Genomic DNA, 16,261 nt, shown 5'->3' with positions numbered 1-16,261 from the left:
CTAATATGTTAATGCAGCAGGAGACGTCACGCCTACTGCATGCATTAATGATCCGAACTGTGCCCTTGGACACAGCATCGGATCATCTGTGTGGTCCGTCGCCACACCTTCCCTGCCCACAAATGGCAGCAGACTGTCAGTGATTGCACATGTGCAGTACGGGTCTGTGCAGATTCCCGACCATTGGGAATATGCGTTCAGCATTTCACTTACGTGCACTGCTGAATCAGGGAGTTGGGTGTGGGATCCCGGCGGTCAGGATGATGGCAATCAGACTCCTGATGCCCAAAGGTAAGTACCCCTACACTAACCCCTAACCCCCCTCCCCACAGCCAATCCCTAAAGGCGGGTACACACCTAGCAGATATATCTGTAGATGATGGTCATTCATACACACTGAACAACCATCATCTTCCAGGCACGGCGGGTCCTGCTGGCCGGGGGGCGGGTCCACTCCCCTCCCCACGGCATGTGTACGGGCTGCAGACTGCCTGTACATACATGTCGATGGACAGATATGTCTGCAGATGCATCAGTCCATTGGCTGTGCAGCACAGCCAATGCCATATGTCTGTGAACGACATCTCGATGGTACACACTGGCCGACACGCAGCAGATATATTGGCTGATCAATTGATCGGCCAATATATCTGTCAGTGTGTACCCAGTTTAACCCCCCTCCCCGCAGCCTAACCCTAACCATCCCCTCCCCTACCGCAGCCTAACCCTAAACCTAATCATACTTACCCGCAGGGATTGCAGGCGCCGGATGCTGGTGCCGGGTTGCTGGTGCCGGCATTCTCATCCCTGTCGGGATCCCAACTACATCTCATCAGGCTCAGAGCCTAGCACACTCATTTGCATTAATACCTCTGTTTGCATAATTATTGTTAGCACCTATTTTATGCACAAATCCTTAATACTACGCTAAGGTAAATGTACACATTTTATCATTTTGATATATCATTATTTTATTGTTATTTTTTCTAGAAAAAAAGGACAAAATTCATTGCATGTGACCTCCTCACTCAGTGTCTGTACAAGTAAGTATCTATCACACAATATGCACACATAAGATACACTTTACACTGTGTTCTGTGGCTTTACTGCATTCATTTGTATTTCAGTCAGAATCCAATAAGGAAAGATGAACAGTGTAAAGACTTCTTTGAGATTCCATTTGTTCATGAATGGTTGAAGGAACAGTAAGTACTAACTAGGAAAACATAGACTGGCAATTACTGTGATATAAAATGCATATCGGCAACTGGTTCAGAGATGGACGCAGTAGCAGAGTAGCTGCATTTTTTTAGACAAAACGCCTTCCGCTGGCTTATATGATTCACAGCTGCATCCAAAGATGCAGCATCGGATCACTCTTCGTGATCATCGGTCATCTGAGTAACCCTCAAGTTACTCAGGTTGGCTGGTGTTTACACGCAGCTGAAGCCAGTGGCTGTAATCTTGTTCTTGCCGACACATCCCCGTTTTCTGGGATGCCGCCTCTGCCCCTCCCTATATAGCCCCAGCTTGTCAATCAAACTGCAGCATCCGGGTACTGCAGGTGAGCTCACAGAAGAAGATCTGCACATGCGCAGGGCAGATCCTGCGCATACATACATCTGACTTTTGCGCAAACTCTGAATCAGGCTCTCCAGACCCGCTCACTAAGATGCATACTCTCGCTGCTGCCGATGGTATGTAATGTGTGTGCATTGTGTATGCATTGTGCACATACCTTAGTGAAAGTTCACAATGCATTCGCTGCACATAGACAGCCCAGCAGAGTGAGTGACAGGGGAATGCGTTTGTAGGTAGTAACAGGGGCTAGCCATTAAAAACGGGGGAGTGGAGGTGCGAACGCAGGCGCGCCTGAGCATCTCAACGACGTTTTAGAGGTGTGCATAATTAACAGGCAGCGTCATAGTACACGTCACCTGGCTTGTTTTTACACTGAAATGCTCGCAGTACTTGCGGCAGGGTATGGTCAACCATAAGCGCTGCGATAGCATCCGATGTTACCCGATGTAGCGATGGTTGCATACACTTCCTGGACATGACGTGCACAAGTGGGCGTCTTAAAACAGGCTGGTGGGTGTCTGCATACACGATGTGATTGCTCTCTAAGAAACACTGGGGGAGCTAATGCATTGCTGTGCTATAGCACTGCGTACGCAATTTGCATATATATTGTGCGAGCGGCTCTGAATCAGGCCCTTAGTTCCTAAGCTGTACCCCAGAACTGAAATGCTAAGACAGTTCTAGGAAAGAGCAGGAGGTGTTTAACTGGATTCTCTAAGTCCTGAACAAATATTTTGTAACCTCATTGCTGTACTTATACAAACTGCCTGGTGTTCTTGGGATTGCAACAATTAATGTTTTTGTTCCAATGGCGATGGTTCTGGCATTCATCTCCAGGATTGTGATGATTACACCATTGCTTGCTTCTTTTCGATGTGTGTTGTCTTGATGTGTGGTGATGTAATACCCCACAGGGAGAACCCTGACTCAGCGGCAGTATTCCTTTTGCGCATATACAAACCAACTCTCCATTCTGCACGTTTATGACTGTACTATCAATGGATTAAACCATCAAATGGTTTAGAAACTATGGGCCGAATTCAATTCAATGCGATGATGAATTGCCGTGGGAGGGAGCTCCCAAAGCTATTCAATTCACTGCGCTGTTTGGGAGGGGCTAAAGGATTTCTTCTTGCACCCCCTGGGGATGCGAGGAGAAATCCGACAAAAGTTCCGGCCGTGCAGCTGTTTGCGGGCTTAGCATGGCGCTAACAGCCGCGCAGCCGACACTTTAGTCGGAGAATGCCGGTTCTCGCTACTAAACACCCAGGTTGAGTCACAAGAACTGGCATTCGCTGACTTAACCAATTGCCGACCAGGCAAACAGCCCAGTGTATTCAATAGCTCCGGGAGCTCCCTCCCGCGGCTATTTATCATCGCATTGAATTAAATTCAGCCGTATGCTTGCATGGCATCGTTAGAGATGTAACGATGGTGGCAAAATGTAACCATTTGATTCCGGCCTTCTAATAGCCAATCCTAATTGTGTTATTAATGTCCAAACTGAGGGGTGATTCAGCAGAGGACGTAGATGACAGACTCACGCTCATTGGGAATCTGTGGACCCGTTCTGCGCATGTGCAGAATGGGTCTGCGGTCCCGCACGCAGTTTGGCAGCAGTCTGCCGGTGATTGACAGTCTGCTGCCGTTTCTTGGCCGGGAGGTGGCGGCGACGGCCTCTGTTTCCAAAAGTGGAGACGTGTCGTCTTCATTAGGAGGAGGTGGAGAGGCCAAGATATCCGTCAACTGACAGATATTTCCTGGCCTCTTTTACTCATCTGTGACGGCCGATTTGCATGACCCCATTGTCACTCAGCCAGCCTATGCACACGCAGATGATCCGATGGTGCGTCCTTGGACCATATTACCATATTACAGCTATCGCAGCTAACATATTAGCAGCTACGATAGTAACAGCGTTCTCTGCTGAATCATCCCCTGAATGTTGTAGGCCATATCTAAATGGTTATACTAGCTTGGTCGTTAGGAGTTACATTGCATTGCCTAACTGAGTATGCTGACTTTAGACAGATCTTGCCATTTGTTGAAATACATAATAGAAATGATAAGAAATCTAAGATCTCATTTTTTAAATTCCATTTTATTTGTTATAGATTCCATTATAACATTCTGCAGAGTAAACAATGTTATCCATATTAACAGTTCAGTGCCTTAACATTTATTACCGGTCTGTCTGTAAATGACTTCTCCAGCACAAACTATACATCATCTAAAATTGCATACCTCTAATAATATTATGCTGACACATAATGACAAATCATTGAAGCATTTCTGTAATGTCATTTTTGCATAATACACCCATTGTATAGATTTATCACAAAGAAATACCAACAAACATAACATAACTTTTTTTTAAGTCCAGGGGGTATATTTACTATGGTTCGATTTTGATTCTGTTCAATTTTGCATTCGATTTTGGTTTAATTTTTTTATGTAGGGATTTACTAAAGGCCAAATTGAATGTCAAATCGAACAGAAAAAGGATTTTAAATGAATTTCACACAGATACAATCATACATCAGTGAGATGCATGCATGTATCTTACTGTAAAAAGCTTGTAAAGAGTTAATGTTTAAAAAAAATTACGTGGGGTCCCCCCCTAAATATACAACCAGCCCCGGACTTTTCATAGCCAGTCAAAGGTGGGAACCGCAGAATCACATTTAGTAACCCTGTGTCTCTCACCATTGACTTCAATGGTGGGAGCCGTTCATTGGCTGAGAGAGGTGGGGGCTTACCACTCTCAGCCAATGAACGCTCAGACACGGCCGTACAAAGGGAAAAGCCGCATCTGAGCTCTTCATTAGAGAGGTAACAACCATCGTGGTTTCTACCTGTTCCGTGGCTCGGGTTTTCGCGTTTTTTTATTTTACGAAGACCAAGGATGCCTACAGGGAGAAGAGGACCAGTCCAGGTAATGTAGATGAGTATGTGTGAGTGTGTATGTATGTATTAAACGTATACTGTCATGGTGTGTGTATATTGTGTTTATTTAAACATTTCTTTACAGGTGAACTACAGGTACCAGCAGGCCCTTAATGCCCCGCATGCTGGTACTTGTGTTTCTACAAGTACCAGCATGCAGGGGAGGATTTCTGGGACGTGCAGTTCTTCTCGTAAAGACAGTGTTTACACTTATCTTTTTTTACACTACACTTACACTATCAACCCGCCACCCACCGCCCATCGGTGGCGGGGATAGCCTCGGGCTATCAGCCTAGGCCTGGGGTGCCTTGGAGAGGGGGACCCCTTTATTGGGGTTCCCCAACTCCACAGGGATCCCCGGCCTGGGCTGACTAGCGGTCAGGGGTAATGTTTCGGCTGGGGAGCTCGGTGATAGGGTTTCCCTGGCTGTGACATTACCCCCAGCTAGAAAGGGTCCGGTGCTGGTTGTGAAAATTACAGGGGAACCCTACGCATTTTTTCCCCTGTAATTCCAGAACCAGGACCGGATCTGAGCCTGGTGCTGGTTGTGCTAACCCTATGCAATTTTTTCCCTGTACTTACACAACCAGGACTGGCTATGAAAAGTCCAAGGCTGGTTGTGTATTTAGGGGGGGACCCCACGTCATTTTCTTTTTAAACATTAACTCTTTACAAGCTTTTTACAGTGAGATACATGCATTCATCTCACTGATGTATGCATGTATCTGTGTCAAAATAAACTGCTCATGCTGAAAATGAAAGCATGAAGCAGTTCTATTCATTTGGGGCTTTGAAGTTCATTTGGTATGGAATTTGCTGTTTGATTTGGACATGAACATGCAAAATTGAACAGCAAATCTCTTCTTAAACTGAAACAAGATCGAATTTGAGTTGAAAATCGAAAGCAAAATCCATTCTTAGTAAATTTGAGATTTGCTAAGGGATTTTTCTGGTCAAGTTGAATTCGTTCTCAGGAGATTTCAGTGATTCATAAAAATGAATCTCAAATCGAACTTTAGTAAATTTAGCCCCTGGTTACATTTTATATGACAGTTTTCAGATTTGTGATATGTAAACGTCAGACAGCAATATAATAGAAATGATGATAAACTATTGTCACAATGAACGATTGGACAGTTAGTATGAAGTGTCACCTACACATTGGAACTACTGACAACACCAGAGTTCAAGATTCATAAGATTAAAAGCAACACAAGGCAGTAGGTAGTGTTCTGAAGACAGGGGGCAGCACTGAGTGCAGCAGCAGGGCAGTCCAATAGTCCTCGGGAGGAAAGAGTGAAGAAGGATAATTACTCTCAGTGCTTTAGGGAGAATGAGGTCCTTCCTGACCTCATGGTGCAGTGAAATGAACAGCAAAAGTTGATTTTTCATATATTGATTTTGCAAACCACAATGTTGGCTTTTCCAAGGACACAATTGCTCTGGATGTTGGGCAATGCACCATAGAAGTACCAAACAGAAGTCAAAAACTTATTCAGTGCATTATTCCGATGCATGTTAATGGGTTTGACATGGGGCAAGCATAAACGTGTACCACATTTTGGACTGTACGTAGTCTTTTTCTGAATTTTTTACCTAAATGGTCTACAAATGTCGCACACAAATAAATAAGTGTCACCTATCAAATTAATCAGTGCAGTCTCGTGAAGCGGTTTTGTCACATTGCATTGCGACAATCAGGCAAATGAGGCGCTGGGGTAAGCCGTGTCGCATGGGAACTGGCGCACCCTGCTGTTTGGAGCGACTGCAGCAATAGTGTGTGAGGACACATCTGTATGTCAGTGCATAGAATAACTAGGGGTATATTTAATAAACTGCAGGTTTTTAGAATTGGAGATGTTGCCTATAGCACCTTCTAGAAGATAATAACTATAATCTGATTGGTTGCTATGGGCAACAACTCCACTTCTAAAAACCTGCACATTCGTAAATATACCCCTTAGTATCAAGTTCCTAGGCCAGTGGTTCTCAAACTTTTTCGAATCACGGCGCCCTAGAGCAGCATTTTTCAACCACTGTGCCGCAGCACACTAGTGTGCCGCGAGTGGTTGCCAAGTATACCGCAGCAGTCAACTCAGCACACTTGTAGTGTAGTGTGTTTTATTCCTGTGGAGGCCAATGTAGTGTGTTTTATTCCTGTGGAGGCCAATGTAGTGTGTTTTATTCCTGTGGAGGCCAATGTAGTGTGTTTTATTCCTGTGGAGGCCAATGTAGTGTGTTTTATTCCTGTGGAGGCCAATATATAGTGTGTTTTATTCCTGTGGAGGCCAATATAGTGAGTTTTATTCCTGTGGAGGCCAATGTAGTGTGTTTTATTCCTGTGCAGGCCAATGTAGCGAGTTTTATTCCTGTGGAGGCCAATGTAGTGTGTTTTATTCCTGTGGAGGCCAATGTAGTGTGTTTTATTCCTGTGGAGTCCAATGTAATGTGTTTTATCCCTGTGGAGGCCAATGTAGTGTGTTTTATTCCTGTGGAGTCCAATATAGTGAGTTTTATTCCTGTGGAGGCCAATGTAGTGTGTTTTATTCCTGTGCAGGCCAATGTAGTGAGTTTTATTCCTGTGGAGGCCAATGTAGTGTGTTTTATTCCTGTGGAGGCCAATGTAGTGTGTTTTATTCCTGTGGAGGCCAATGTAATGTGTTTTATTCCTGTGGAGGCCAATGTAGTGTGTTTTATTCCTGTGGAGGCCAATGTAGTGAGATTTATTCCTGTGGCGGCCAATGCAGTGTATTTTATTCCTGTGCAGGCCAATGTAGTGTGTTTTATTCCTGTGGAGGTCAATGTAGTGTATTTTATTCCTGTGCAGGCCAATGTAGTGTGTTTTATTCATGTGGAGGCCAATGTAGTGTGTTTTTTATTCCTGTGGAGGCCAAAGTAGTGTGTTTTAGTCATGTGGAGTCCAATGTAGTGTGTTTTATTCCTGTGCAGGCCAATGTAGTGTGTTTTATTCCTGTGGAGGCCAATGCAGTGTGTTTTATTCCTGTGCAGGCCAATGTAGTGTGTTTTATTCATGTGGAGGTCAATGTAGTGTGTTTTTTATTCCTGTGGAGGCCAAAGTAGTGTGTTTTATTCCTGTGGAGGCCAGTGTAGTATGTTTTATTCCTGTGGAGGCCAATGTAGTGTGGGAGTAAATGTTTATGTTTTTCATTGGTCATGCACACTGTATCACTGGATGGTGTGCCTTGGCAATTTTAAAATCTTGTGTAGCGTGCCTCGAGTTGAAAAGGTTGAAAATCACTGCCCTAGAGTATCAGCATTTTTTCCACGGCACCCACGGGCCAAAAGTTTCTTATTGATAAATTCAGCAAAAATTAAATGAAGTAAATTGTGCTTATATGTCACCCTTAGCTTCAGTGTGGTGGTTGACAGGGCTGTAATTTATTTTGTCCACATATTGTTTGATTGGCAGTCATTGGCACTAGTTTTGCCTATCACACTGACTAAAAATCATTTTATTTGGTACTGGACCACCAACCCAAGGCACCCATGCAAGTGCCATGGCACCCAGTTTGGGAACCACTGTACTAGGCCATTGCATTACCCAATGTTAAGCCATCTTTAATTGCATGGTTTTTGGCATAAGATACAATAAATGTATAAATGAAAACATGGATAGTTCCATACCATCCAGTCTTATCTGGATGATCTGACCACTGCACTTCTAGGCGCACACCTACATTCCACGCTAGGGAGATGTCTAGAGAAAGTGCGCAAACCGCACCTTAAAATATGAAAACCTATACGGTTTGCCGAAGCCTCCCCTTACTAAATCTCCACCAAATATTTCTGGACAATTCAAGAAGTAAGTGGAGGAAACCACAGCATCTTATCTAATAAAGTAACCACAGGAAAAGGAGCAGGCACTGAGGGCCTGATTCAGAGCTGCTCGTAAGCGGCCACTCGTTCGTTCCGAGCGATGTTCGCACATCTGCGCATGCGTACGGATTGTAATACGCATGCACGAACCAGTCAGTGCGGCCGAAAATCGTGTGCTCGCTAAATAGCGAATGCCTGCTATTTTGAGTGACAGGATGAGGCATTTGTGGGTGGTAACAGGGGAAGGTGCTTGAAAACGGGGAGTGGAGATCCAAACGCAGGCGTGCCAAACGGTCAAAACGGGCGTTTTAAGGGTGTGCATAATTAACAAAGCAGCGTCATCGGCCACGTCACTTGGTTGTTTTATAGTCAGAACTGCTCGCATGATTGCGGTAGGAAAAACCAACCACAAGAATAGCGAGCAGTTCAGACGCCGTCCGATGTACTCGATTAATCTAATAAATAGCGGACATGACGTATGATGCGAGCGGCCAGGGGGCGTTTTTTTCAAAATTACGTCAGCATGTTTTGTTCGCTCGTTCAGACATAGAGGCGTGATCAGACCGCAAAGAGCGAACGGTTAATTTAAATAGCCACCCCCTTTTTCTGAACGAGAGAGCGCAAATAGCGTCCGGCTCTGAATCAGGCCCTGAGTTTCTGGGCTTAATCTTAGACAAGCCGTGGCCTAGCAAAACGCTATCCCAGCAATATTGAGGCCATTCTACACTTTACTCTGCAAGGTGATTCCATATATGTAGGTGACTGATCTGACAACATTGCTTGAACAGAAGATATTGTATAACTTGTGTCTTCTATACAGACTGGGACAATCTGACTGCATACCTCCCCACTTTTCGGGCACTATCCAGCTGTTCCACAGGCGGGGGGGAAGGTTGGGGGGAGCATTTGGTCACCCCTGTTATGGTGAATACAGAACAGATTTGCACCCACTTAACCAGTGTGGGGAGGTCAGCCCAGCCGCTCGGGGAGCTCTAGACCTGCCCCCAGATTGATGAAAATGGGGATCGTGTTGCAAGGCCCCTTCCTTTCCCTGAGGCCACATCCCCTTTTTCGGGCATGTGCATGGACCCAAATTAAGAAGTCCATTTGTTGGGATTAGAGAGATATGTGATTGACAGACCTGGATGTAAGTCCTGGGAGACTGACTGACTATAGACTACAATTCCCATGCTTTAGGTCACATGATCTTTCAGAGATCTTCCTATGACAGTGCTTAGATACATTACACATAGTTTAAATCTTCATGTTCAATATACTGTGAATAAACTAGGGTAATCTGTATGTAACAGGCTGGTGTCTTGTTTCCCAGTTATCTACTCTTGGACATATTGTCAGAAAACAAAAGACAGGAGAGAATTATTATAACATGCTAGCCCATGAATATGTGCTTCAGTTCTGATAGATTGTATAACCACAAAAGATACAGATATAGAAAGGACAGTATGTTCCCGTAAGATTAAGATTACTTCCCATGATCCCTCTGGATATCATGTCTATTGGCGGCAGGTTGAAATTATATAAAAATATTCTGAATACTTCCACTCCTGGTAATGAACAAAATGTTACATGGATAGGTTTCAAAGTGTTTGAAAGGGCAGATGGTAAGCACAACATAAATCAGTATAAAGGTTTGTACTGTAATGCTTTGTATAAAAGTTTCTAGCATGACAAGAATTGTTGTCATTACAGAGCCTTACAATAAGAGACACTTTCCGTTTTGAATATGACCAGATCCTAAGGGATTTCACAAGAGTCAGACTTGCTCAAAGCCTTAGCATTTACCCCCAAAAATCTAATTTATCAATTCCTTCACGTTTCTGTGCACAGATGGATACAGTAAGCTATATAAAATAGACCTCTTCCTAATCCGTAATATGTATATATGTATATATATATATATATATATATATCTACTGTATAAAAGCTAAAATTTGTCCTTCTGTCTTTCTATACAAATCCACAGTTTACAAGCCAAGATCGTGAAATGTTACATACAAGCGTGTTAAAACACGGCCGAGGCAACTAAAAAAATTTGAAATTGAAATGAATTACTGTTCATTTTTAATTAATTGAAAGACACTTTTTGCTGTAGGCCTTGCACTCAGTACTGCTGTCTGCTGCCTCCAGTGGTGATATTTAAGAACTTTCTTATCTCTATACTATATAAAAGCGTACATTTTTCCTTCTGTCTTTCTATACCAATCCACAGTTCACAAGCCAAGATCGTGAAATGTTACTTACGAGCGTATTAAAACACGGCCGAGGCAACTAAAAAAAATTGAAATAAAAATTAATTACTGTTAATTTTTAATTAATTAAAAAACACAATTTTTGCTGTACGCTCATTGTGGGGCCTCACGGCATATGGGTAGGGCCTCATAGCTTTTTGCGTTGTCATGTTTTGTCATTATCTTAATGTTTATTATCGAAGAGAGCTTTAGCAGGCTTTCCCAGCATTCTCAGCTCTCTGACTATACCAAATTACGCAACAACATTGACTTCTTTCTTCAAACTGTCAAAATGATGACTTTTCAAGGACCCTGCTGTACTGTGAGCTGCCAAAATATTACACATGGAATGCTTCTCGAAAAGTTTTTATGCGCAGAAAACAGGGAGTCGCTGTAGATGGTCATCCTGGTATCAGAGCAACAGAAGCTCTTGGCCGTGTTTACACTGTACATCCGACAAATTTTGAATGCTTCTACGAAGTTTGCTTTACACCGTTACAGGTCCTACTTCCTTCGAAGACCTTAGGCCTGTTGATGGGGAAGTTTGTCATGCTTTTCGTGGGGCCTGCCTAAGGAGAGGTTTGTTGGAGGATGATGTGTAAACAAACATTCTTAAAATCCCGGGCAAAGGCGGGTACTCCAGCTAGTATATATATATATATATATATATATAATATATATATATATCCACAAGTGTGCCGGAACTCCTAATAGTAATGTACAGCTTGCTCCTGTGCCCGTTATATGATATATGCCAGTCCAAAACAAATGGCACTAGGAGACGTATTATATGCAAACTAATCTTGTATTGAAAATGATCAACGTTTTGGAGCTACCACTCCGTCGTCAGGACCATACAGGTGATACAAGGACAAAAAACACAACACTTACACACATAAATACCTGCACAGAACACCCCATGTCCGTGCTGCTGCTTCGGTGACATGCTGCTGGGAGAACCTCCAATGGGCGGACTACCAGTCACTTCCGTGGCTGTAAACCAAGGGAACTCTCTGCTTGCGTTCCACCTGGCCTGCACACATGGTTTCTGCGTCATCACCCCGTTCAAGCCCATCAGCTGATCCCGGGTCACAGAAACAAGCAGATAAAAGTACATCACAATGAATTTATAATATATTCCACATAGAAATTGTAGCTATAATATGCATAATCACAGGACAAAATACTCACAGACAGTTCCAGTTAATTTTGTCATTTAACCCTCTAGGGGTAATGGTTCCCAATCTTGAAATCCATCTCACTTCTTTGGTGAGGAGAGCCTTGGCTCTATCACCACCTCTCAAGGATAAGGGCACATGATCAATTGCAAAATATCTAAGTGACTCCAGAGTGAATTCCTGGGCTTTAAAATGTAGGGCTATTGGCTGATCAACTGCTTTCCCAGCCAGTGTCATCCTAATGGCGGACTTATGTGCAGCCATTCTTTCACTGAATTTATGGCTGCCTGATGTAATACAAGCCACTGAGACACACAATCACATAGACAACAAATGTGGTATTATGAAACGTTGATCATTTTCAATACAAGATTTGTTTGCATATAATAAGTCTCCTAGTGCCGTTTGTTTTGGACTGGCATAAATATATATATATATTTATATATATATATATATATATATATATATGTATACACACATAGTAGTTGGTTCTTAATTTATTCTTTGTATCCTTTGTTATATAGGATACCTATATATCTGTCTGTTATTACCCAGTTTTGTTCTATTAATGTTTACAATTGTAAAGCGCAACGGAATAGGCTGCGCTATATAAGAAACTGTTAATAAAAAATAATAGGAGAGAGCTTCCTGAAATACTTAGGGCTCTATCCTACTAGGTGTGAGTTCCTCGCACCCGCGAGTAAGTGCGAGTACAGTATATGCTGCACTTATGGTAGATCCAGACTCGCACATTTCTGTTCGCAGCCCCGTAGGGCTGCAAGCAAAAATGTGTGAGTCTGGGGTGATATCGGGCCGCGAGGGGGCCAATTGACGTGCCATTGCCGGCGTCTTTATGAAGTTCCGAACAGCAATTCAACTCCATTGCATATCACTGGATTGACTCCTTACGGACCTGTGAGTAAGAGTGGCTATATGCCACGCCCAGGGGTCAATCCAGTTAGGTGCGAAGGGGGCTAATTGCTATTGGATCAGCTATAGAAACACCGGGAATGGCACAGCAAATCGCCCCCCTCGCGGCCCAATCTCACCCCTGACTTGCTCATTTTTGCACGCAGCTCCTTAGAGGTCAGTCCAATTAGGTGTAAGATCTTCGCACCTAAGTAAGTGCGGCTGTATGCCGCACTTATGTTACCTCCTTACTTGCATATTTCTGTTTGCAGCCCCATAGGCAGTAGTCTATATAAAGATATAAAATGTTTTTGTTTATGTCTCTTCCTGATATATATATACAGTATATAGGGCTGAGTACAAAAACGAAAATGCATGGGACAAGATCAGGCCGTGAGGGGAGCGAGTGCAGCTTGTGTCTACGCCGTTGCAGTGGCAACTCGCCCCCCTCACTAGAAATTTAATTGACCCCTTAATGTAAATATTTCACAATCGTGAGCTGTAAAGCTGAGTATGTAGTCAGACTAGATCAGTGGTTCTCAAACTCTGTCCTCAGGACCCCACACAGTTCATGTTTTTGCAGGTCACTCAGCAGGTGCACAGGTGTAGTCATTACTCACTGACAAATTTTAAAGGTCCTCATGTGGAGCTAATTATTTCACTTGATTCAGTGTGGAGACCTGGAAAATATGTACTGTTTGGGGTCCTGAGGACCGAGTTTGAGAACCTGTGGACTAGATGATCTGTTGCTAAGTATTTCAGTTCCAGGGATAAGATAACACACACGGTTTCTACATAGTGTGAAACAGTGATAGATCCAATTCCTCTCTGCCTGGAGCAGCTGCCACGAATGACAGCTCTCATCCTCTCCTTGTTGCCTGAATATTAGTCTATGGCCATACTTATCATCCTATTTTTACATGACCTGCAGCCTGCTGCATAGTGTGCAACAGGCAGGGAAGTAGCTGGCAGGAGTTCTGAGCCACAGAGACTGCACTGCTAAAATGACCGAGACATCTTGGTCACAAGCTTCACTGACCCACACATTTGGAGCCTGGCAATCATGGTCTTTTGTCTTTTTTTTTTTCTGATGCCATCTTTCATGGTAATCTATAACTACACATGGATCAGCAGTTAGGTAGTATGAAAACCTAATACATAGGTAAAGTACTGTCGTTTACATACTGTACTTGCCTACTCTCCAGACTCGCACATTTTGTGGAGCTCTCCCAGACTCCCAGGAGAGTAGACGTGGCTGTCGGTCTTCGGCCCCAATGACACAATTCGCAATGGATCACATAATCGTGGCTCTGCCGGTGCTTGAGATTGACATTCCTCCCCTAATCTTTCCTCTTTGTTTTTCTTCGTGAAAGGATATTTGTATAGCTACTGTATGTCCTGTCGTGATTTTATTGCACCAGCACTCCATAATAGCCTCAATATTGTTAGTGTTTCTTATATTCCCCCCCATATTCTCCATTCTTTCTATGTTGTTTTTTCTTTTTTTAACTCAACTACCTTTCGTTTTGTTTTTGTTTGTTTCCCATTTAAAAACCCTGCCCATACAATACTACTCGTGTGGATTGCCTTACAACTAGCTATTTCTCTGCCCCCCTTTGCTAGCTTACATTCCTCCTGATGAAGCATTCATATTGATCACTAATAGTTGTCATTCTAGCACCCTGCACCTGTCACAGCCCGTGCTGTTCCTCTTTACTTCCTGGAGTGTCGCTCTCTGCTCTGGTGCTTCTAGCACACTCAGCAAACTGCTGAGATACAAACTAGAGTGTGCTGGAAGCACCAGAGCAGAGAGCGTCACCCCAGGGAGGAGAGAGGAACTGCACGGGCTGTGACAGGTGCAGGATGTTAGAATGAGCACTACACTAAATATCTTAAAGATGGGTGTAATGCAGGACATCATTTTTGTAAAGATCTATATTTTCCAAATGGACTATTTTCTATAAATCCAACCTCTTCCTCTTCACACCACTGCCCCAGCCACACATTGAATGTTCTGATGTAACAAGTTCAGCCTTCATCACCTCTGGGCACTGGCAATACTTCTACAAAGCTCACAGCAGGTGGTACCTGCTTAAAGTCAGTCCTTTCTGTCCTAAGTAACTTCAGGACTTATCAATTAATTTGTCTCTACGTGTACAATTATATCCAAATACCCCTCCTATCATGCTGTCTTCATGATTTTTATTATGAGCTCTTTATCCCTTGGAGCCGTGTATGAATTAGGCACCTCATTACCTGCTTCACATTAGTATCTATTCTCAATCCTATAACATTTACACTGGAATCCCCTAAGAGAAGTGCAGTTCTTGCAGTAGGTGTTTCTCCTGTGTATTTCTGCCCTACGTGTGGGTTTCCTCTAAGTGCTTTGGTTTCCTCCCACAATCCAAAAACATCCTCAGTTAATTGGCTTATAACAAAAATTAACTAGTGTGTCCACAGAGAGGAGGGGGCCCGTGTGCAGTCTCCGACATGGGCCCCCTCCTTTCTGTCCGGCGGCCGGACAGAAAGGAGGGGGCCCATGTCGGAGACTGCACGCCAGCCGGAGACTGCATGTCGGAGACTGTGCGCGGCCAGCACCGGCGTTATAGACTCTGGGCACTAGAGTGCATCCAGAGTCTATAGAGAATGCGCTGGTCACCAGGAAAATGGTCACAGTGGCCATTCTCCCTGTACTGCGCATGCGCAAACTACGGGAAAATGCCCGCGGCGGCCATTTGCCAGTCGTTATTACAGCATCGGACCCACGCACCAACGTGGTACTCTGGAGAGGGAAGTAATACTATGGGTGCAGGGTGTGCGGTGCAGGGCCCCCCTGGACCCAGGGGCCCGTGTGCCCCACACACCCTGCACCCATTATAGATACGCCCCTGTGTGTCCATGTTATAGGGAATATAGCTTGTTAGCTCCACTGGGAAAGGAACTTTTGTAAACGATCATATGATCTCTATACAACACGCTGCATAATATGTTTGTGCTGTATAAATAACTGTGTTAATAAATAATAAAAAATAGGTTCATCATTAACCTTTTATTGACTTTTCTCCCCCTTCCACTGACAATTGTAGTCCAGGCCCCATTCCATCTGATCTGCCTCTGATACAGGGACTTGCTGGAGAAATTCAGTCTCCGCTCATTGTGACCTTGGACAAGTCACTTTGTCTCCCTGTGTCCCAAGCATCAAATACTAGATTGTAGACTTGTCTGACAAGGAAAATTGTGCCTGGCAAATTCTGTGAGCGTGGTGCTGCATGAAGATGTTATATGTTATTCAATAGACGCACCAGTAAATACATCCGAAAGAGAAAGGACAGAACATAGATAATATTTATAATTTTAGAATGAAAAATATGTTGCAAAACAATTTTACATATATGCGTGCACATAACTAGTCATCACATATCACTTAATAATACTAATAGTATTATTTTTTTTGTAGTCCAAGACCACCTATTCCTCTATCTCTGCTTCTATCAGACGAGGAGGCGGTGACACTGATACAGTCATTTTGGAGAGGATATCGGGTAAATATTATTCTATAAT

The 16,261-nt window shown here is 43.6% G+C and overlaps 1 protein-coding gene across 2 annotated transcripts in view; it reads left to right on the top strand.

Annotated features, from left to right (window-relative positions):
* The window catches only part of IQCK (IQ motif containing K), a 163,837-nt gene that overhangs the window by 82,500 nt on the left and 65,076 nt on the right, over positions 1–16,261 (top strand). For both annotated transcript variants that reach the window (XM_088451934.1, XM_088451935.1), the window contains exons 5-7: positions 991–1,043; positions 1,128–1,205; positions 16,158–16,242. In XM_088451934.1, coding sequence (XP_088308060.1) covers positions 991–1,043; positions 1,128–1,205; positions 16,158–16,242 — 216 coding nt within the window. The remainder of the gene's footprint in view (positions 1–990; positions 1,044–1,127; positions 1,206–16,157; positions 16,243–16,261) is intronic.

This window comes from Taudactylus pleione, unplaced genomic scaffold (genome assembly GCF_031769625.1).
Source record: "Taudactylus pleione unplaced genomic scaffold, aTauple2 ptg000032l, whole genome shotgun sequence".
NCBI lineage: Eukaryota > Metazoa > Chordata > Amphibia > Anura > Myobatrachidae > Taudactylus > Taudactylus pleione.
This window is presented reverse-complemented; position numbering and strand designations above follow the sequence as displayed.